The following is a 23,349-nucleotide window of genomic DNA, read 5'->3' as shown; positions in this document are numbered from 1 at the left end:
TGTAAACAAGGCGGCCGGTGCCGTCAGGGGCGCCCGGGCCAGGGTGCCCCCCGCCGCCCACCGCCCAACACGCGCTCCCCCGAAGTCCGCAGGCCCAGCGAGGCTGGTGCAAGTCGGACGCGGCTTGCTTGTTTTGGGCCCAGGTGGGGGCCGCGGGAACAGGGGTCTGGGGCCCAGCGAGCTGCCCACCAGGCCAGAAGGGGAAGCCGAGGCGGCCAAGCAGGGCCGGGCCGGGAGGCGAGGTCCGGAGGCGGCCGGCCTCGGGGCTGTTTTTGTCCGCTCTCCGGGGGTCGCGGGGGGTCGGCGGCCCAGGAGGCCGGGGCGGGGGGTGGGGGGAGGCCACGAGCGGAGTTTGGCGAGGTCGGGACGAGAGCAGGGGCGGGAAGGAGTGAGAGAGGAAGCCGAAACGGGGGGCCGGGGGCGGGGAGCGGGTGCCCGGGTGGGGGCAGGGGCGGCGAGGCCCGAGCGCCCCCCCACACACACACACTCCCGCGCCGCGCCCCGACGCCCCTCCCCGCCGGCCTGGCCCTCGGTCGCCCGCCCCCCGGGGCTGCGCAAGCCGGGCCGGGGTCCCGGGCACACGCCCGATCGCCCCCCGCGGAGGGCCAGGGGAGGCTGTGGGGGGGGGGGGCCGGCCTCCGCGGCGAGGGAATAACAATGCGCCCGTCGGCCCGGGAGGGGCTCCTCTCCGCCGGCCCCCGTCCTGGGGGCGGGGGGGGGGGGGACACACAGCGGGGCTCCCCCGACTCCCCCTCCCCCGCTCGCGGCCCCCTCGGCGGCCAGTGGGGGGCTCCCGGGGCCGCGCTGACAGTTCGAGCCACAATGCCCCCCCACCCCCCGCCCCGACGCGAGCGGCCCGCACCCCACGCGGCCCGGAGCCCCTGCCCATCCCCCGCGGGCGGGCCCCGGACCCCTGGGGGCGCCCCCGGCCGCCCCCCTCCCTCCTCCGGCCCCGCGCCCGGCGGCCCGGGCGGCGCGGGCGTCCCCGAGGCCCGGGCGGCGCGGCCGGGGGGCGGCGGACGGCGGGGGGGATCCCCGTACCTCTCTTTGTGTCTGGCTCCTCCGTGCCGCCGCGGCGGCTGCTGCTGCGGCTGCGGCTGGGCCTGGCCACTCGTGTCTCGCTCTCGCTGGGAGAGAAGCGGAAGTGCAGCAACAGCAACTATTAAACAGGCAATGGCTTCCCCCAGCCACACACGCTCGCGCTCCCCACCCCTCCTCCTCCTCGCCTCCTCCTCCTCCTCCTCCTCGCCCCGCCCCCGCCGGCCCGCACCCACCCACCGCGCTTCCCTGCCCCCCCGGCCAGCCCTCCGGGGGGCGCACAGGGGACCCGGGGGACGCCGGCCCCGCGCCTCCGCCGCGCGCCCGGGGAGGGGGCCACGGCTGTGAATTGCAAGTGGCCCGGGGACCCGGGTTCCGGGCGGCAGAGAGGTGGGGGCGCCGGGAGCGACTGGAACTAGACGGCAGAGGGGGTCGCGAGAGCAAGTTCTTCCCGACCAGAGGAGTTGGGGCGGGGTGGGGGGGGCTTGCTGCTGGCCAGGACTTCGGACCAGAGCCGACCCCGGGAAGTCCTCCTAAGTGAGGCGAGAAACCCCAGCACGGGGTTAGCGTGGGGTTGCTTCGCTCCTGGCCGTTTACCTGCCCGGAGCGAGGTCAGCCCGGGCACGCACGCCTGGGAGCAAACCCCAGCCAGGAGGTACCTGCTCCAGGCACGAGGCACGTGCGATTCTACAATGTCAGATTCTGCCAGTCACTTTTTTTTTTGGGGGGGGGGGTGGAAAGTGGTCCGGTTTTATAAAAGGGATACAGAGGATTTCGTGACAAGTGAGCCAACCTGTAACTGGGGAAATCACGCACGAACTGAACTAGACCGCACTGAGAATTGTTGCTGTCCGCGTGCGTTCAGGTATCTAGCCTGACTTAGGGAGAGTGGATGGAAAGTTCTGGGGACCGCTGGACTTGCTTGAGCTACAATATAAATGCTGTTCAAACCCTAGTTTTAGAATAATCACAGGCATCCTTCTAAATTGTTCCTTATTTCGCCTTTTTACCAAAAATCATTTTTTTACTGTCTTAAGCCATCAACGCGATTTGGCGACGTGGGTTTTGTCACTTCAGTTGCAGGGAACTGAAGAACTGTGTGCTGTCCAAACACAACAGTTGCTCGCACACAGGGTCTTGTACGTAGAGAGCCCACTTAGACTTCCGTGGGCCGCTTTAAATTATTCAAATTGCCCTCATTTCCCGTGACAACAGAGGCCTCTGTTACCAGAGGACAACACAAAACCTAAGGCCGGTGACATAGCCAGAAATCAGGAAAACAGGTCTACTCACCACGCAGCTGAACTCCTTTTAGCTTTATCAAGACTCATAAAGTAATTGTGCACGCTTCTTGCTCAATCCTTACCAGGAAGCGACCACAGCAGCAGCTGTTGGAGGTTCCAGCAGCCCAGAGCCAAAGGAACCTCACGGGGCCTTGATCAGGGTTTGGGAAAGATCCCCAGACATAACCTTGCTCAGTCTTTGGTTTCAAGAGCCGGGAAGAGCACATAAAACGCTGGCATTTGAAGACAAAAACAGGTTGTATGCTTTTTGTATTTCTGTTGAAAAAAATGTAGATTCAAAAGAAAACAGTGAGCAAACAGATGAACTCAGGAAAATCAAGGCTGTTATTAAAATCGAGATTTCCTCTTATGAACACTTGGAATTCCGATGCTCAAAAACACGTGTACATTATTAGTGCAATTGGTAAAATAATTAAATGTACAAAGAGGAGGACTGACAGAGATCACAAGAAAATGAAAGGTTTGATTTGCTGAAATGACCAGTGACAGATGAATTTTTTTCCTTAATATTGAGCTGCAGTAATCGTGTAGTTGGCCACTAAGTATAATAATTTTTTTAAAAAAAAACCTGCACATGGCATTTTGTTTTATCATTGATGCTTGGTTGGACTAGTCCCGGGGGAAATCATGGACGCTAAGGACTGCTCAACCCACGCTTTCTCACCCACGGGTCTGTAGACCCCAGCCCACTTTCCTGGACCATTCCCTCAAATACACACTTTTTTAGGTTAGTGCTTTATGGTTTTAGAATGACCTGCCAAGGGGGAATAAAAAAACCTCAAAGTGTTTAGAGAAGAATCCACTGCTCCCCAAAGACAGGTTTGTATCAGATTATTTTAAACATTTGGTTGTCTTGGCGGGGGGGGGGGGGGGGGGGGGGGGGGGGACTGCATTTACCACCTCTGGCTCTTCTACTGACGGACACAAGGCCTAGGGAGCCAGATTTCCTTATCTATAAAGATGCTGACCGGCGACATCAGACATGTATCTACATGAAGCTGTTTTATTCACTGGTACCCAGAGCTGATCACAGAGTCCACCCTGGTCCTACTCCTCAGAAATTCTGTTAGGACATGGAGTCTCTATAACTTAGAGTGGACAACAAGTACAGTATAAGAAACCTAGGGCCAGCGTTGTGGCACAGTTGTTAAGCTGCCATCTATGACGCCAACGTCCCATGGGGTCTCAGCTGCCCTGCTTCTGATCCAGCTCCCTGTGAATGCACCTGGGAGAGCAGTGGAGGGTGGTGCAAGTACTTGGCCCTCTGTACCCCTGTAGGAGACCCGGATGAAGCTCCAGGCTCCTGGCTTTGACCTGGCCCAGCTCCAGCTTTTGTGGCCATTTGGGGAATGAACCAACAGATGGAATCTCCCCCCCCCCCACTCTTGGGTGCTCTTCCTTTCAAATAAATCAAAGAAAGGAAGGGGGGGCAGGAAGGTTGGGGGAGAGACAGAAAGAGAGAGAGAGAGAAAGGGAAAGGGAAAGAAAGAGAAGGAAAGGAAGTGAGCCGTCCAGTGGGGCTGGGGCTGTGGGCCCCCAGAGGTGGGTAGAATGTCCTTCACAAGCAGGTAGCCAGCTGTGGCTACAAAGCCTGTCTCCAGACCTGGCGGCATCTCCCCTACTGTAGCTTCCTGTGCTGCCTGTGTGACCTTGTAGCTTTAAATCACGCCTTCAAGTTGCAATCTTCCACCGTGAACTAGCAGAGGGGCCTGAGCCCCTAAAGAGAGTTGGGCTGTCTCCAAGAGAGCCCCGCTACCTCCATGAGCCTCAAGCCAATCAACATACCGTATGTGACCCTTCCCCAACCCCTGTCCAACGGGCATCCCCAGAGAATGACCCAGTGAAAAGATAGCAATGCCTTAAAAACCCTGGGCACGTCCTCAAAGCCAGTGTCCTGCACGGGCACCCCGCCTGCTCTCCTCTCGGACAAGTTGCTTTTCTGTCGCCTGTCGATCAAATACAAGTTCTTGCTTCTTTGCAAATTGCTTCCCAGCTTTTTCTTTCTATACAGAGCTCAGGAAAAGAACCCACGAAACCCGCTCCTGCATCTGCCCTCCCCTCTGTGACCTGTGATAGGAAGGAAGGGAGGGAGGGAGGGAAGAAGGGAGGGAGGGAGAGAGGGAGGAGGGGAAAACCTTCCCTCCAGGAGAAAGGTAAAGGGGAGGAATCATAAAATCCTATTACTGAAAGGGGCTTCAGATGGGGAAATGAAGGGGAAGAAAGCCAGACATCTTTGGCAGGACTGCTTAGGACGCCACACTGTCCGTACATGATCTTGTCAATTCTGGCAGTACGATGTAGGGGAAGAGACTTCATTACATCAGAGAAAAATATACTCAATCTAAAAATCTCTGATAGGGCAGGCCTTGTGGCACAGCGAGTAAAGCCACTGCTTGCAATGCAAGCAGCCAAATCAGAGCGATGGTTCGAGTCCTAGTTGCTCCCCTTCCAATCCAGATCCCTGCTGATGCACCTGGGAAGTCAAGGCATGATGGCCCAAGTGCTGGGGCCCTTGCCACCCAGGTGGGAGACCAGCATTGAATTCCTGTCTCCTGATTGCAGCTTAGTCCAGCCTTGGCCATTGGGGCCATTTAGGGGGTGAATCAGAAGATAGAAAAATCTCTGTCTTTTCCTCTACCTCTGTCACTCTACCTTTCAAAAAAATTTATATATATACATATATATACGTATATATATATAATGTATGTATGTGTGTATAAAGAACTCTGACAGTATTTTCAGAAATATATTAACCATCATAAATTGGAATCATAGTTGGAAAAGTAGAAAAATGGAAGCAAGCTCATTTAACTTAAACAAATGATTCCTGGGGCCAGCATTGTAGTACAGCAAGTTAAGCTACCACCTGTGACACCAGCAGTGCTGGTTTGAGTCCCAGCTGCTCCACCTCTGATCTAGCTCCCTACTGATGTGCCTGGGAAAGCAGTGGACAATGGCCCAAGTGCTTGGGCCCCTGCACCCACCTGGGAGACCCAGATGAAGCTGCTGGCTCCTGGCTTCGGCCTGGGCCGGGCCTTGTGACCATGTAGGGAGTGAACCACTGGATGGAAGCTCTCTCTCTTTCTGTCTCTTCCTCTAACTCTGCCTTTCAAATAAAGAAATTTTTTAACAAAACAAATGACCCCTCTTGAAGTTCCCTGCTCCTGGCCCTGAGAATAATCCTCATTATTTATGTGTTTTACCTTTACAGATCTATTTTAAACAGGTAATCCATTTTTGTGTTATATTAGTCTAAAGAAAGCAGAAAACCAGGGGGTGTGTCAGGGAAATACGCTCCTGCCCCACCCTCGGTGTCCCTGAGAGGGAGGGAGGCCGTGACCCGTGCCAGCAAACGCACACACGCGTGTTACATGCCTTGATAGAAAAACGCCCCTTACACGCGTCTAGCCACGGAGGCCCAGGCCGTGTGGCTCAGCGACAGCCCGCGAGGCTTGAGAAAGTGTGCCCCAGCTTCCCAGCACCTGTTCCTGGTTCTCAGAATGATCCGACTCTCCTCTCAAGGCATCTGTAGTGCATCAAGTGCTCCGAAGTAGAAGCTCTTGAAGATCGGGGTGCTGGATTCCGGAGGAAGAGACCAGGTCTAACTTCCGACTTTGTCAGTTACACCGAAATGCCAGTACGGCCAAAGGAAACCAGTTTCACACTGAAGAACTGTCAAGCAAATTAACATTCGTTAAGACGGCTTTTGGAAAACTTAACCTTATGGCTGAATAGGAAGGAACTCCCTTTTCTCTCCATAGAAGGAAAAAAAAAATCTTGTGTTTGGAATTTTAGATGAATTTCTATAAAGCCTTTCGCGTGGTGGAGGGGGAAGGGCTCACGGGGAGTTTCAGCCCTTTGTTTCATTTAATAATGCTCCTTTTAAAATGCTCCTTTATAACACAGATAAGGAAAGCTGACAAATCCGGGAGACTGAGGCTTTACCTTCAGTTAGGGCCATTTTCCCATAAGCCTTTAAGAACCAGACAAGGCGCTGACCCTGTGGAAGGCTCTGAGCCTCTTCAGGATTTGTTGGCCTTGAGTGCTGCTATTGCAGGCAGCTGGGACAGAACTGAATTATTTTTTCTACCACATGGAGGCATTGAACAACCATGTGATTTTCAAAGTTTACCAAGACTTGATGACAGTCTGACACGGTCTCAGGCAAGGGCCGCCTGATTCATTTGAGGTCTGCAAACGGCCAGTGCTTCTATGAAAGCCCCTGGCTCAGTCTGTAATTTAGCATCGCCTCGGTAAGATGTATTTCCTAAACAAGCTAGCCTTCTTCAGCCTTCTATATGCTGATCACAGGACAGACCATACTGGAATATATTAGATGGTAGTTTGGGTAATTTGGCTCATTAGTCTCTGAACCTATTCCTGAATTTCACACTTTTTCAGTTTTCTGAAATTTGGAACAATGAAATAAAAGGGAAAATTATGTTTATTTTTCACTCTTAATTATGTATTGTGAAACTTTATAAAAATATCAATTTTCCCACAGTTCCATGATGTGGCAACTTGATAGTCAGGGATACAGTTTTCAATCACAAATTTATCAAATCCCAGAAGCAACTGGCAGTAATATGCCTCTCGTGACTGGCCAAGCCGACACACCAACTTCTGTCTTGGCCAGAGAGAGAACTCACGACTGAGCCACAAAGTCAGTCGATCAACAAATGTTCATTCCTTAGCCTGTGTGGGCTACGCGAGGTGAATGTAAAGAAATTAAAGCAATGCCCTCTGGCTCCCAGCGAGGGCTGCAGGGGAGAGCTTACAGTTCAGCCTAGAAGGCCACACAGGACTTGGCCACCTGCAGAGGCAGCCCCGGGGTGAAATGCCATTGACAGAGATGTGAGAAAACAGCCAGACCCCAATACTCTAGTATAAAAGTTACATATGTATTGCAAAATAGGAAAGATTATTATTACAATAATAGTTTATTAAAACAAAAGTAAAGGATTCTTCAAAAATATTGTTACCCTGAAAGATAAAGAAAAACCAAAGTTCCAGATTAGAGGAGACTGAAGCACAGGATCTGAACGTGAGATGTGGTCCTGGGCCAGACCCCATTCCGGATGGGAAGAAACGTCATAAAGGACAGAACTGATCAGTTGAAAAAATTAGGGGTTGGTGCCTTGGCTCCCTTGGTTAATCCTCCGCCTGCGGCGCTGGCATACCATATGGACACCAGTTCTAGTCCTGGCTGCTTCTCTTCCAGTCCAGCTCTCTGCTATGGCCCGGGAGGGCAGTGGAGAATGGCCCAAGTGCTTAGGCCCTGCACCTGCATGGGAGACCAGGAGGAAGCGCCTGGCTCCTGGCTTCAGATCAGCGCAGTGCACCGGCCGTAGTGGCCATTTTGGGGGGGTGAACCAACGGAAGGAAGACCTTTCTCTCTGTCTCTCTTTCTCACTGTCTATAACTCTACCTGTCAAACAAATAAATAAACAGAAATTAAAAAAAAATTAGATAACAGCTTTCGATCAATGTTAAGTTTCTTGATAGATAATTCAACTGAGGATTTTGCTCTTTGTTTTTGGGAAATACAGATGGAAGGCGTAAAGGGGTGGGGTGTGATACCTGCAAACTAGTTCAAAAAGTTAAGAAAAAATAAATAACAATGTGTGTGGGTGGAGAGAGACAGAGAGAGAGAAGGAGAACAACATAACAAATGTGCCAAAATGTTACAAATTGGTGACTCTAGGGAAAGGGTATATGGTTGGGCTCTGCATTATTCTGTCACTTTCCTGGACATTGGAAATTAAAAAAAAAAAAAAAAGTGCATGCACCTTGGAGAGAATAAAAATGAGAGGAATGAGAAGAGATGGCTACCCCATTACATATTTCTGCATTGTTTTGCTTCTTAAAATAAATGTGCATTCCTTTAACACGTTCTTAAACCCCAATCATTAAATCTTTAATATACAAAGTAGTGCGTGGAAACAGAGAACACAGAAAGCTAGAGAGGGAGGCCAGGAGTTGAACTCACTCAGTTGAAGGCCCCAGAAAAGTGAGAGAATGGTTAGGAAGAAAGACAACGAGAAGGAAGGACCAGGAGCTTGGGGAAGGGCTCCACAGTGACCGAAGAAGCCTGGATTTCATGACAGCGTGAATGGTACAAGGAGGAGAGAGAGGCATTTTACCCTATGGATATTTTAAGGTTAGTCTGATGGAAAAGCCAACAAGGACTCAAGCCAAGGAAGAAGCTATTGAGGAAGTCCCGGCTTAGGGAAGCAGCTCCAGCTTCTATCTCTCCTTGCTGATTTTAATCAACCCCTCTAATGCTTCAGCTAAGGGAGGGTCAGTCCCACGACCGCAGAGCATTTGCCTGCTTGGAACTGTCTGAGAACAGTGCTTGGCCCTCAGTAGGCCTGCAGGTACGGAGGCCCAGGATGGGTTCTCTGAGGTCAGGCGACCAGTTAGCACCTGAATCAAGACTTGCCCCTTGGGGGAGCTAAAGTGGACTGTGGGGAGATCTACGCCCCACAGGTGGCCAGGGACTCAGAGGCAACAGGCGAGCCTCCCTGGAGGGAAGCCTCCTCTTGTTCCGGCCACCCCAGGAACTGGACTGTCCCGCTCGTCTTTGCTAGCCCCTCAGCAGTGGGCACTGGACTGAGCGCAGATTTGCGATTCAAACCCACACCCGCCTTGATGGCTGAACGACACTCACTGAACTGAAAGCTACCCGGAATCTCGTAATAGAGCAGACACAGCTGTTTCCCAGAGAAGCGAAGGTTCCCGTGGGCCCTCTTCCCGCCCTGACTCTGGAGGCCTCTTGAGAAGGCTTCTGGCTCTTGGAGAGGCAGTGGAAGACCGGAAATTGGAGGCATGGCCACGGAGGCTTCATGGCTGATGTTCCACGTGCCCACACTGGTTCCCACAGCTTGTCGGGGGTCAAGGTCGGGCAGAACCTTGTCTCCTTTTCCTCACTGCTTCAGTCACACCCCATTCTCCATCCTAGGCAGGAGCACTGTTCAGGGCAGTGCAGAGAACAAGCAGGGGCCTGCATCTGGCCCAACAGTTCAGGCCCGTGGGGATGCCCACACTCCATATTGGAGTGCCAGGGTTCGAGCCCCAGCCCCACTCCTGACTCCAGCTTCCCGCTAATGCACACCCTGGGAGGCAGCAGTGACGGCTCAAGTAGCTGCATCCCTGCCATCCATGTGGGATTCCCAGATCGAGTTCCCAGCTCCCGGCCTTGGTCTGTCCCAGCCCCAGCTGTTGTGGGCATTTAGAGAGTGAACCGGTGGATGGCTTCTCTCTCTTTCACTCAAATAACATTTAAAAAAAAAAAAAAAAAAGAGAGAGAGAGAGACAGAACAGGGGCCAGCACTGTGGAATAGTGGGTTAAACTGCAGCCTGCAGTGCCAGCATCCCATATGGGCACCAGTTTGACTCCTGGCTGCTCCACTTCCGATCCAGCTCCCTGCTAATGCACATGGGAAAGCAGCAGAAGATGGCTCAAGTGCTTGAGCATCTGCACCCATATGAGAGACCTGGATGAAGCTTCTGGCTGCTGGCTTTGCCCTGGCCCAGCCTGTGCCCTTGTGGCCATTTGGAGACTGAACCAGCAGATGGAAGATCTCTCTCTCTCTCTCTCTCTCTCTCTCTCTCTCTCTCTAACTCTGCCCTTCAAATAAAATAAATAAATCTTTCTTTAAAAAAAGAGAGCAAGGACACACAGATCTGTGTTTTCATACCTACACGGCCTCTTATTCTCTAATTATCTATGTGTCTTCAAGATGAGTTTCTCTCTCTCTCTCTCTCTTTTTTTTTTTTCCTGAATGCCAGAAGGATGGAGAGGAAGAGAGATATCTTCCATCTGCTGGTTCGTTCCCCAAGCACCCACAACAGCCAACAGCCAGGGATGGGACAGGTCGAAGCCAGGAATTCAAAGTGAGTTTAGGAATCCAAGGACTTGAACCATCATCTGGTGCCTCCCAGTGTGCACATCAGTAGGACTCTGGTGTGGAGAGCAGAGCCAGGAACAAACCCAGGCACTTGGATATGGGATACAGGTGTCTCCAGTGGTCACTTAACCACTCACCAAATGCCTGCCCCCAGGGGTGAGTTTTTAAATCTTCCTGAACCTTTGCTGCCACATATGTGAAACTGGGCTAAAACTCACTTTGTAAGGTTTTTTTTTTTTGAAGGTCAAATGAGAGAGCTGTCACCTATGACCTGAGCGCCCAAACAAATAGTAGCTATTGTCACGTAGGACACACATCCCAGCTAACACATCTTTTCAGGGCTCCATTCAGTGGCCTTGGACTTCCTTTGACTGTTGCAGAGTTAATAAATCAGAAGAGTGCACACAGCCAAACCTCACTTACACACTATTTTGTGTGGTTTCCTGTCTGTAAGCACAGGGAGAGGAGGACCCCTGGCCTGCTCCAGCTCCAGCAAGGCGCCTGCCAGGAGCTGAGTAACACCTGCTGATTGATTGTGCAGGTGGGAGGAGCCTCGGAGTGCATGAGCAAACAGGTAGCTTGGAAGCACCTGGGTTTGCCCAGAAATGCTCCTGTCTCGATGAGTCACAAAGGGCCAAGTATGTGCCACTTCTGCTTAAATTGTTTGGAAAACTGTGAGAGGAAGGATCTTGCCAGAGATTTGCGTCCATTACCTGGAATGAGTTCCCTGTTCTCTTCGAGCTGGAAACGTGGGTCAACCTCTCAGAAATGTTAGGAGATCAAAAGGAGACACTGTGGGCAAGTTGTGATTTTCAGAAAGATTTAAAATACAAGGAAGGGGCCAGGCCTGTGGCGTAGCTGCTCATATGGGTGCCAGTCCAGTCCCGGCTATTCCCTCTTCTGATCCAGCTCTCTGCTATGGCCTGGGAAAGCAGTGGAGGGTGGCCCAAGTGCTTGGGCCCCAGCACCCATGTGGGAGACCTGGGAGAAGCTCCTGGCTCCTGGCTTTGGATTGGATCAGCTCGGCTCTGGCTGTTGCGGCCATCTTGGGAGTGAACCTGCGGATGAAGACCTCTCTCTCTCTCTCTCTCTCTCTCTCTCTCTCTGCCTCTTTGTAGCTCTGCCTTACAAATAAATAAAATAAATCTTAAAAAAAAAAAAAAACAAGGAAGTTCTTTGGGATGTTTGTCCTGCCCAATAAGGGCCAGTGTAGAAAATGCTGGTGAATGGGGTGGCCCTGCGGCCTGGGGGTCAACACGCCTTTGCCTCGCAGAGTTCCTGGTTCCAGTCCTAGCTCTGCTCTGGATTCTAGCATTTCTGCTCATGTGCACCTCGGGAGGCAGCAGGGACATTTCAAGTAGTTGGATTCCTGCCACTCACGTGGGAGGCCTGGCTTGAGTTCCGGGCCCCTGACTTTGGTCCCCAGGACGCAGGCACCTACACAGTGAACCTCTCCCTGCCTCTCTCCCTCTCAAGCGTTTTGTGTCTCTGTGGGGAAGGAGGGAGGGAGGGAAAAGAAAATGCTGGTGAAATGTTTAAGCTTCTTTACCTGTCAACCTCCCAATAAGCTTTGTGTTTTGTATTCCTGGAAGTGTAAACTTGTCCTAATCAGCGCTTTCTGTTTGCAGAGGCTGTGCACATCTGTGACATCCGTGGGCTACTCAAGTTCTTGCATGTAATCTGCAAGAGCGATTTGGAGCCGGATGATTTGGGAGAATACAAGGGGCCTTCAAAAAGTTCATGGAGAATGAAACTAACAGATAAGTTCATTTTAGTGTTAAAAAAAATGAAATCCATACATACAACGGTTTTCAGAAATTCCTAAATACGTTTATAATGAAAAAAACTATGCATGGATTTTTTTGCGCCAAAATAAGCATCTTTTAATTCCATTTTCCAAACACTTTGAAATCCCCTCATATTTCTCCTCTTGTTAGGATTCTAAATGTTTGCTATCTTAAGGGATTGAGGCCATAACTTCTGTGTGAAAACAGGTTTTTCCCTACAATTACAGAAAGTGAGGATTGATGGTGAGAAGCCCTCTGTAGTGCAAAGTCAAGCAGTTCCCTGGAGTCCGGCTCCCTCTCGCTGCGGCTGCACCCTGACTGCCATTGGCAGCTGGGTCAGAACAATCCCTTCCCACACTGAGAGTCGTGTTCCAGAGATGAGGGGCTGTTTCTCTCCAGTTGTGTCTTAGCCTAAAATAAATCCCTGGGGTGGTGGGTTGGCCTACAAAGTATATATTTAAGATGCTATCTTTGGAAACTGCTAAAGAATGAAATGAAAACTTGTGATTTTCCTTGCACTTGGCTTGAAAGCAAAATAAAGATTTTATGAACTTGGAGGTGACTACATTCACTCTCTTCAAAACTTTCTCACTTGTAAATGAGTGGCTTAATGCAGATCCCAGAGTTGGGAATTCAAATGCTATTGATTTTTCTTAGCTCTGTCCCTCTTTACCAAAATCATCAACTATCAACTTTAAAAAACAAAAACAAAAACAAAAACCTGTAGGTCTAATGTGTTTGTATTACAAACACATATTATTATTGATTCATTTCATCATTTATTTATTGCATATATAAAAGCTACAGAGTCCCCAAACCAGATGATTTTTTTTTTTTTTTTTGACAGGCAGAGTGGACAGTGAGAGAGAGAGACAGAGAGAAAGGTCTTCCTTTTGCCGTTGGTTCACCCTCCAATGGCCGCTGCGGCTAGAACCCGGTGTGCTGGCGCCGCAAGGCGGAGCATTAGCCTAGTGAGCCGTGGCGCCGGCCCCAAACTAGATGATTTTAGTGTCACTCTTCAAAGGAATGGCTAAAGAGGCTTTCTTTTTCTTTCTTTTCAAAAGTGTTCTTAAAGTTATCAGTTTTTTTTTTATTTATTTATTTAAAAAGCAGAATGACAGAGACAGAGGGAGAAACAGAGAGAAATCTCCCATTTGCTGGCTCATTCCCCAAATGTCCACAACAGCTCGGGCCAAAGCCAGGAACCGCATCCGGCTCTTGCATGCTGCTGGCTCGAACTCAAGTACTTGAGCCGTCATCTGCTGCCTCCCAGGTGCTTTAGCAGGAAGCTGGATTGAAAGAGGAAATGGAGACGGGACTCCCAGGCATTTGAACATGGGTGTGGGTGTCCCAGCAGTGACTTGTACCACTGCTGTTTTATTGAGGTGAGAAGCTTTTTCTTTTCTTTTCTTTTTTTTTAAGATTTATTTATTTATTTGAAGGGCAGAGTTACAGAGAGGAGGCGGGGGGAGGGGGAGAGAATCTTTCATGCATTGGTTCACTCCCCAATTGACCACAATGGCCAGAGCTGTGCCAATCTGAAGCCAGGAGCCAGGAGCTTCTTCCAGGTCTCCCATGTGGGTGCAGGGGCCCAAGGACTTGGGCCATCTTCTACTGCTTTCCCAGACCATAGCAGAGAGCTGGATTGGAAGTGGAGCAGCTGGGACTTGAACCGGCACCCATATGGGATGCCGGCACTGCAGGAGGCAGCTTTACCCGCTACACTACAGCGCCAGCCCCCTTTTTCTTTTGCATTAAATATAGGATTTCTGTGTCCTGTCCTCATGAAATAGACATGGACCTCCCCATTGTGTCAGATGTGGAAGGCAGGACCGTGCTGTGTGTCATCAGCACTGAGTGGACCCTGGGGTCCAGTCCTGCGCTGGGCCCTGCTGAGGCGCTTCTGCTTCCTGAAACAGCCTTTTCCCTTCACTTATTTGCTTGTTTTCTATTACAGAAAGTTTCAAACATTCATTAAAACAGAAAAAAATAGTATGACGATTCCAATATAGACCACCCCCATTGCCTACATTCAGGAATTGATAATATTTTATTGTATTTGCTTTGTCTTTATTATTTTTTTGGCTAAGTAATTATAAAGGAATTAACAGACATCAAAACAATTTGCCCCTAAATTCTTTAAAAAAAAAAACAAACTACCTAGTACTATGTCATACTATATACTACAATCACATCTGACAAAACTAGCAATAGTTTTCTGGTATTATCTAATTATGCAATCCATATTCAATCCCTTAATTTTATTTTATGTCCAAATCAATATTCTACAAAGACCATGCACATTGCTTTTCTTTGTTATATTTCTTTTAATCAAGACCAATCCTGCAGCGGTTCTACCTCTCCAACCTTTCTTTTTTCCCTTTTAATTAAAAAAAATTTTTTCTGGAGGGACAGAGAAAGAGAGAGAGGTCATATCCATTGGTTCACTCCCCAAACACCCACAACAGCCAGGGCTGGGCTGAGACAGAGGCTGAAGCCAGAATTACCACAATCCGGGTCTCCCATATCAGCGGTAGAGACCCAGCTGCTTGAGTTTCCCACGGTCTGCATCAGCAGGAAGCTGGAATTGGGAGCAGAGCCCAGACGAGCACCCACACCATCCAGTGTGGGAGGTGGGCCGCAACACCCACTCCCATGCCTTTATTTAAATTGTGACATTGACTGGTAGGAGAGACTTGGCTGGTTTGTTGTGCAGAATGGGTTAGCTTGATAGCTTTTCTTCACGGGACCATTTAGTGTGAACCCTCCATCACCCTCCATTCTATAAATCCGAGCTTTCATATAAAGGTGCAACTGAATTCCGGTTACACATTTTGTGGAAGACAGTCAAATCACAGGAGACATGGAGTACTTCCTGATGGGTCACATGGGGAGGGATGACTGCTTGCCCCTTGTAAGGCAGAGATACCTATCAGTTCTCATTTGTCTTATGAAACACCCCTGGACCTGAAGCAGAGCAGTGAACATCATTTAACTTCCCAGCTTCCTTGCGAGAGACAAACCCGACACCAGCCTCCCTAGCTGCGCAGGCAGGGCTGTAGTGGAAGACCGTAGCACCATCTCCAGTGAGAGCTGAGCGTTTTGCTCAAGACCTCAGTTTATCCATGTGATAACAGCGGTGGATAAGCACTTTCATCACCACCTTCCCTGTAGGGGTGAGGAAATGGAGGCAGAGTCTAAACCATTTAACCAGGGTCAAAGTTGTGCAGAAAATCGTCCTATAAGTGCCATACAACAGTGAGGTCTTGACACAGAAATACCAGTGGTTGTGCTAGGGCATTGGGAGGACTTTCTGTTTTTCTGTGCTTTCCAGAGTTTCTATTTCATTAATGAACATAAAATGAGGGGTGGGCCTTGTGGTGCACTGGGCTAGGTCACTGCTTGGGGTGTCCACATCCCGTATCTGAATGCCTGGGTTTGAGTCCTGCTTCTGCCTACATTTGCAATCCGGCTTCTTGTTAACGCACCTGGGAGACAGCACACAGTGGCCCCTGCCACCCACATAGGAGACCTAGAAGGAGGTCCCGGCTCCTGGCTTCAGCCTTGCCTGGCCCCATGTGGGGAGTGAACCAGCAGATGGGAGATCTTTTTCTCTGTCACTCTTTCAAGTAAAATTAATTAATTAGGGATCGGCACTATGGTGTAGCAGGTAAAAGCCGCCACCTGCAGTGCCGGCATCCCGTATGGGCACCGGTTCAAGTCCTGGCTGCTCCACTTCTGATCCAGCTCTGTGCTATGGCCTGGGAAAGCAGTGGAGGATGGCCCAGGTCCTTGGGCCCCTGCACCCACATGGGAGACCTGGAGGAAGCGCCTGGCTCCTGGCTTTGGATTTGCACAGCTCCGGCCATTGCGGCCAACTGGGGAGTGAACAATGGGATGGAAGACCTCTCTCTCTGCTTCTTCTTCTCTCCGTGTAACTCTGACTTTCAAATAAATAAATAAATCTTAAAAAATAAATAAATAAAATTAATTAAAAGTTAAAAATAGATATAAAATGGATAGGTACTTACAGGGTAAGGCATACATTGAAATATAACAGATAAGTACTTGCTCTATACTGGGGCTGACACAGCCTGGGGAGGGGTCACATCAACAAAGGTCAAACCCCTGCCTAGAGGAACGCAGACACATCCCAAACCGTGGTTCCGCATTTTTGTCTTCACTGTTCTACTCCTTTTGCCCTGTGTTATTTGCCACATGGCTCACTTCATAAAAATGTTTAAATATTGATTTCCAAATAGCTGTACTTGGTCCTACATATTAGCATGTGGTTTTTGGAAGGATCTGTTCTGTTGCTGTAGAAAAGCCTTTTTTTTTTTTTCCCTTCCCAGGATTTTTGAATTAAGAGAGTTGGTCTGGTACAGCCAGGCAGGGGTGACCACGCGATTTGGTTTTTAAAGGCGTCTAAAGAGGCAGGGCTGGCAGTGGGCCCTCGATGCTAAACCTCTTCCGGGAGCATCTGTCTCCCCCTAGGTGTGAAGTCACGCTTGGCAAACAGCACCTGAGCCCTGCAGCTCTCTGCCAGGGCCCTCAGGTTTGCTGACACACAGGAACAACAACTGTGAACACTGTGCCTTCCTCAAAGATGGTTGCCACTGGAGTCATTGGGGCAGGCACTGTGGCACAGCCGGTTAAAGCCCTGGCCTGCAGTGCCGGTGTCATATGGGCGCCGGTTCGAGTCCCGGCTGCTCCACTTCTGATCCAGCTCTCTGCTAATGTGCCTGGGAAGGCAGTAGAAGATGGCCCAAGTGCATGGGCTCCTGCACTCTCATGGGAGACCTGGAAGAAGCTCCCAGCTCCAGGCTTTGGGTCGACTCAGCTCCAGCTGCCCCAGCCATTTGGGGAGTGAACTAGCGGATGGAAGACCTCTCTGTCTCTACCTCTCTCTGTAACTCTGTCTTTCACATAAATGAAGTAAATCTTAAAAAAAAAAAAAAAAGTCACTAGGAAATTTTCCTCTTGCCTTTCCTTTCCACTTCAAATATCAGAAGCACCAAGTGTTTAATCCGATAACACTAATGGCCCTAACCCGGAAATATTTTACAACTTTAGATGGAGAGCAGTCAGATCTTTGAAATAGATTTTAAGATACACACAACAATCCACTGGAGGAAAACAAAACAAAGTATCAGCAAGACAACTAACTAAATATCACAGAATTCAAAAATGACAATGATCTATCATGCCTGATGGTTATAAGGAGGAAAAAAGAGTTTTATGGAAATTGAACATAGTCTACTTTTATTTGGCAGCTTTTCAGATTATCTTTTGGGCAATCGAACAGTGTTATTAACACTAGCTGACACGTACCAATTGCTCACTGTGTTCTAAACACTTAGCCAGCGTTTCACTTTATTGGCACGCCAATCCCTCAAGGTAGCTGCACTTATTATCCCCAATTTACAGACGAGTAGACTGAGGCTTAGAGAGGCACAGTGGCTGTGCGAAGTCTTAGGTGGCAGAACCAGAATTCACAGTCCTAGCTGACCCCAGAGCCCAACCTCCCTAGCTGCCCATAGATGACAATTAATAATGACTACATTGTCACTGATGGAATCGCAAATCCTAAGAATATACAAGTTCAAAACTTAAGAGATGCAACACAAGAATCGAGCTGCGAAACGCAGCTTTGGAAACTGGGGCTCGGGCTCACTTTCGCTGCATCAGTAGGAGAGGCCAGCTGGAGCCATCCCCCGGCGGTGGGCGGGGGAGGTCACTGCTCCGCACTCACCTGAGCAGCCTGGGGGTTCTTCAGGAAGGTCCTGACAGCCACCCCAGGGGTCTGCAGCTGCGCTGTCCCCTCCTCCCTCCCGTACACCCTGGGGGCAGCCCATCTTCCCTCTTGTCCCCTTGGGTCTCATACAGCAGTCAATCAAGGAATATTTGTTGAATGAATAAATGAGTCAATGAATAAGCAGCTGTCAAACCAGCCACAGTTGGAAAAGTACACAGAAGGGCATAAATAGTAGGCTGTTTGCCTAAAATAGCCTGAGTCTGACCAGAATATAAATTCCACCAAACTTCATGTTAGGTTGGGCAGCATTTATCCTGCACTAGGGAACATACGATTTCCTTCACGTTTCGTACTTGATTGCCCGCTTCACTTTCTGGGTGACTTTGTGCCATCACTTAATCTCTCTGGTCTGTTTTCTCGGCCACACCTCAGTGGCTGTCCTAAGAATCAGGTAGGGTCACGGATGGGGGTGGGGTGGGGAGCATTCTACCAACTCCGCAGTACCTTCTGATGCCGTCATCATCACACGTTGGTAGCTTGTGTGCGTCTAGTTGGGGGGACCCACATGCTTTACTCAAGAAGAGTGGTTTTACGGAAAGAAGTCAAGTGTCCTTAATGTCACTCAACTGGAACACAACAAACTCCAGCCAGAGAAGGACGTGCAGGAAGCCAGGTGAGAGGGGCCAGTAGCCCGGCTGCACCTTGGGGAAATCCAAAATGAGGCCCCTGGAGCCCCCAGAAGCCTTGGGGATCACCTCGGGCAGTCCTCGTCTCCATCTTAGCCATAACCAGCCTGCGGTCAAGGCTCTGTCTAGACTGACAGCCAACAACCCGCTAGCATGATGAAGCCCTGCCATCATCTTTGAGGCGGTCCTCGAAGCACCTGCCTAGGGCAGCAGATTCCAGCCCTCGCCAGGAGGCGGCGCCCTATCTTCCCTCCCCCCTTCCACCCTCCTCTGGGGCAGAGAAAACAAAACCCAGGTGAATTTTCCCTGATCCCTGTTGACTTGTTTTTTCCTGCTGCTGTGCTGTCCCTGAGCCGGTGACGCCATTAACTTTGGGCCAGGGAACGTGATTTCCCCCAACCGCGTAATCTACGACGGCCAGAAAGTGGAAACAGAGGCTGTGTCTCCCCTGGGTCCCTCAGCCCCCTGCTCCGTACCCCTCCCCTGCTCTCTGCCCCGTGGCAGAGGAAGGCTTTGACAAATCTGTGAAACCAGCAAAGGAAACCGTCTGCTTTTCTTCCTCCAAGTTTCCGTGCGCTAATTTCTAAAACTTACATTTTCCCAGAAAATTGTTTTGGTGGGTTCAGGAACATAAATTTTAATTCTCAGCCCTCAAGCAAACATTTTTAAATGAGAATCTCCTACCCTTTTTTTTTTTTTAAGTGCAGAGTAAATTTCTCCAGTAAAGAAAGACCTAGTATTTTCCTGGGGCCTAACAGAGGCCCCTTAGACAATATTTACATCTACGTGTGGGTGAGTTGGGACGGCGCTTGGGGCAGTTGGAATAAGAGAAGCATTGACAGATTCCAGTAAGGCTGGCGGATCTGAAAGAGTAAGTACGGGGTCGCTGGGGCAGCCGCGAAAAACGCCTGACATTCACAAGGCACTCCTGCACTGAATGGGCCACGGAGCAACGCCTCATTCGGTCTCCATAAGCACCGCAGGAGGTAGAGACGCACAGGGAACCGATCCGTCTCGGGGTTCTAACACGGACGCCCTGACCCCACGTCCTGCTGCTCCTGTGAGCTCAGGGAGCAGTAGCGGCTGGCAGAATCAATAAAATAAACCTTAAGAGCACATAAGCTCGGGGCCACCGATTATTGAATTAAGAGGCAAAGTTACAGAGAGAGAGAGAGAGAGAGATCTTCCATCTGCTGGTTCATTCCCCCAAATGGCCACAACAGGCAAGACTGGGCCAGGCTGAAGCCGGGAACCAGGAGCTTCTTCCAGGTCTCCCAAGTGGGTGCAGGGACCCAAGCACTTGGGCCATCTTCCACTGCTTTCCCAGGTGCATTAGCAGGGAGCGGGAACAGAAGTGGAGCAGCTGGGACTTGAACTGGCGCCCATATGGGATGCCGGCACTTCAGGCCAGGGCTTTAACCCTCTGTACCACAGCGCTGGCCCCTCTAGATGTTCCTATAGGACTTCTTTTGGTGTTTACTTAAGTAGCTCTTGCATTAATGGTAGCAATAATTAAAAACAGGTTTTTGAAAAATTAGCAGATGAGGAATACATAAGAATTCCCCACAAATTCACCATTCTCAGATAACCTTGGAAACATTTAGTTGCTTTATTTTCTCTACATATTTGTGTGTGTGAATAAATACATATTTTATTTACACAATTGGGATCATTCTGTGTGTGCACATTCGCGACCCTGGCGTGCTGAATTTCTCTTCCCATTTCCACGATGAGCATTTTGGAAACAGTTGAAGCCACTGAACGCACAAGCTGCTTCCCAGGGCTCAGAGTGGATCAGAATATTTTTTTCTACCCAGTTTTAATCCCTTCAGCCAGAAGTTGAGAACTAGGACGGGAACTGCCCTGTGTGCAAGTGTTTGAGTGGAAGACCCCACGTGTCTAGAGAGAAGTCCCCCTGGGGCCCAGCCAGGAGCCCCTTGCAGCTCAGTGGTCTAGGGTCTGAGAGAGGGTCTATGTTTGTCCTATTACACAACCTGTTTTCCTCCCTCCCTTCCTTCCTTTCCTTTTATTTATTTACCTGAAAAGCAGCGTGACAGAGAGAGAGAGAGAAAGAGAGAGAGAGAGAGATCTTCCATCTGCTCCTTCGCTTCCCAAGTGACCATGACAGCCAGGGCTGGGCCACACTGAAGCCAGGGTGATAGGGGCCCTAGTCTTTAGGCCACCTTCTCCCCTTTCTTAAAGCAGCTTTGTTTTTGTTTTTGTTTTTAAGATTTATTTATTTATTTAAATGAAAGGCAGAGTTACAGAGAGGCAGAGGCAGAGAGGGAGAGAGAAGTCTTTCATTCACTGGTTCACTCCCCAGATGGCTGCAAAGGCCAGAGCTACGGTGATCTGCAGCCAGGAGCCAGGAGCTTCTTCCGGGTCTCCCACACTGGTGCAGGGGCCCAAGGACTTGGGCCGTCTTCTACTGCTTTCCCAGGCACGTTAGCAGGGAGCTGGATGGGAAGTGGAGCAGACGGATCTCGAACAGGCACCCATAGGGGATGCCGGCTATGCCACAGCACTGGCCCCACAGCTTTGTTCTTTGAATCACAGAATGAAAGGTGGCATCCAACTGCGCAAGCTCCTCCAAGGGAGGAATTGGCTGGGTTTGGTTTTGCTTTTGTTTTTGAATCTCTGCACCCTCGTGCTCTGAACTTGGCCTGGCGCATAGGAGACACCCATTGCACGCGATGGGTGGATGAATGAATGGATTCATAAGTGGCGGAGCGATGATGGGGAGGGCGTTGTGGCACAGCTGGCTAAGCCGTCCCTTGGGATGCCTATAGCCCATATCCGAGTGCCAGTCTGAGCCCTGGTTCCTCCGCTTCTGATCTTTCTTCCTGCTCTGGGAAAGGCAGCAGATAAGAGCCCAAGCTCTTGGGTCCTTGTCACCCACTTGGGAGACCTGGATGGAGTTCTGGGCTTCTGGCTTCTGGCTTCTGGCTGGCCTAGTCATGGCTGTTGTGGGTATTTGGGGGGAGTGAACCAGTAGTTGGGTGATTTCTCTCTTCCTCCCTCCCTCCCTCCCTCCCTCCCTCTCCCTCGCTCTCTCTCTCTCTCTCTCTCTCTCTCTCATGCTCTGCCTTTTAAATAAATAAGTAAATCTTAAAAACATACACGAGGGCTGGCATTTTGGCACAGCAGGTGAAGGCGCTGCTTGGGAAGATAGCATGTCATGTCTGAGCACCAGTTCAAGTCCAGGCTGCTCCGCTTCCAATCCAGCTTTCTGCTAATGTACTTGGGAAGTTAGCAGAAGATGGCCCAAGTGCTTGGGCCCCTGCCACCCATGTGGGAGACCCGGATGGAGTTCTAGGCTTCCGGCTTTGGCTTGGCCCAGACCTGGCTATTGCAATAATTTGGAGAATAATCCAGCAGATGGAAAAAAAATCTCTCAGTCTCTCCTCTTTCTGTAATTCTACCTTTAGATAAATAAATCTTAAAAATTAAGAAATAAGTGAGGGAGTGAATGAATGAGGTGGAGATGATGGACAGCTACCTAAGGATACACAGTGGGTGACTGCTAATTCCACTTTGACCCCAAAGCTCTGTCTGGGCCTCCAGTTCCTCTATGAGGTCATTCCTTCACACCAGATCCCTGGGGACCTGTTTTCCAAAGCAAGCATCCCCGGGAGGGTTGTCAACAGCCTTTGAAAAGACGTGGGTGATTTCAGGGAAGAGTTTTCCTACAGTCTGGCATCGTTGGTACCATTCTAGACTAACCAGCTTCCTGGGCCAAGTTCTGTCCTTGTGAATACTCACGAACCCTGTCACCGTCCAAGGTGTTCTCCCCAAGGAGCAAGGAGATTTTGCCCTGCAAAGCTCAAAAAAGGGAGAGCTCTACGGAGGACCCACGGAAGCTCTTCGAGGATCACTTTGCACCCCCTGGCAACGATGGAAGAACCTGCCATGGGAGAGAGCGTGACTTTTCTCAGAACTGGGAGAGGCAGAGGGCACGGAACAGAAACTTGAGCTTGCTCCAGGCCACGTCATGAAGGAGGAATCTTCCCCTAGTTCTTTAGTTGGCATCCAGGAGGCAGCCAGAGGGGGGCCCAGCCCTCTCTCCTCCTTCACAGCCACTCCCAGGGCAAACTGTCATCGCCTGCCTCCTCGCGGGGTCCCTCAGCGGCCTCCTGTGTGACCCCTCCAGTCCTGTGCCCACAGGGCCACACCACAGAGCGGGCCACTTCCCCCGCTCTCCCGCTGTGAGCCAGGCGGAGCCAGGAATCCACAAGGTCCCTCTGTGATCCGGCCACTTCCCGATGTCATTGTCTGTTTCTCCTCTCTTGCCTCCCTCTGCTGTAGCCACAGCAGGCTCCCAGCTCGCACACTGAGCCCCCACTCCCGCCCCAGGGCTCTCTGCAGGAACAGTTCCATCCTCTGCCTCCAGTCTCCCTGCTCCACCCCCATCTTTTTCTCATCTCACCCCTCACTTCCTCCAGGCCTCTGCTGTCTCATAAGAGTAACACCTCCTCCTGTCCCAAAAGCCCTGCCCCCACTCTCCATCCCTAATCCCACTTTCTCTGTCTTGCTAGCATCTCTCGCCTCGTGACTTTCTGTATATTTATTTATCTCCTTGCCAGATAGACCAAGAGCTCTGTGAGGATGCTGCTTTCTTTGTTTTCTTCGCTGCTGTTGCTGAGTGCCTAGAATGTGGCTTGCATCCTATTTTTTTTCTTTAAAGCGAATATTGAATGAGTCTTAAAGAACAACATTGGCATAATCTATTTTGATTTTTTTTAAACAGTTCTATTACCATTCTTCCAATACAGTATTCCTCTCCATTATTTTTTATTACTGGGCTTTTCATTTCAAAGGGAATTCCAAACGCAGAGTGACTAGGCAGTTGTAAATAGATTCTGAAGTGTA

At 50.3% G+C, this 23,349-nt stretch overlaps 2 protein-coding genes across 5 annotated transcripts in view; both read right to left on the bottom strand.

The window, feature by feature from the left end:
* UBE2E1 (ubiquitin conjugating enzyme E2 E1) overlaps positions 1-1,240 on the bottom strand; it is a 75,958-nt gene extending 74,718 nt beyond the window's left edge. For 2 of the 4 annotated variants that reach the window (XM_070072858.1, XM_070072859.1), the window contains exon 1: positions 1,042-1,240. The gene's annotated coding sequence lies outside the window, so the exon portion shown is untranslated. Of the gene's footprint in view, positions 1-189; positions 364-1,041 lie in introns of those variants that run through there. The other 2 variants (XM_051858873.2, XM_070072857.1) reach the window with 1 other exon arrangement.
* On the bottom strand, positions 24-17,894 carry LOC138849536 (basic salivary proline-rich protein 2-like). The gene is made up of 4 exons (XM_070073256.1): positions 17,792-17,894; positions 863-1,453; positions 190-615; positions 24-103 (listed from the first exon to the last, which is right to left on the bottom strand). The coding sequence occupies exons 1-4, from the start codon at positions 17,892-17,894 to the stop codon at positions 24-26; spliced, it is 1,200 nt and encodes a 399-aa protein (XP_069929357.1).
* Positions 17,895-23,349: the final 5,455 nt, after the last annotated feature.

The sequence above is a fragment of the Oryctolagus cuniculus genome, chromosome 4 (assembly GCF_964237555.1).
Source record: "Oryctolagus cuniculus chromosome 4, mOryCun1.1, whole genome shotgun sequence".
NCBI lineage: Eukaryota > Metazoa > Chordata > Mammalia > Lagomorpha > Leporidae > Oryctolagus > Oryctolagus cuniculus.
This window is presented reverse-complemented; position numbering and strand designations above follow the sequence as displayed.

Coding starts and splice junctions, on each gene's coding strand:
- LOC138849536 (XM_070073256.1), bottom strand. CDS start 17,894: ATGGGCTGCCCCCAGGGTGTACGGGAGGGAGGAGGGGACAGCGCAGCT. Junction 616..862: donor GGGGCTCCGGGCCGCGTGGG/GTGCGGGCCGCT, acceptor CCCCCCCCACAG/CCTCCCCTGGCCCTCCGCGG. Junction 104..189: donor CGGCTTCCCCTTCTGGCCTG/GTGGGCAGCTCG, acceptor GACTTGCACCAG/CCTCGCTGGGCCTGCGGACT.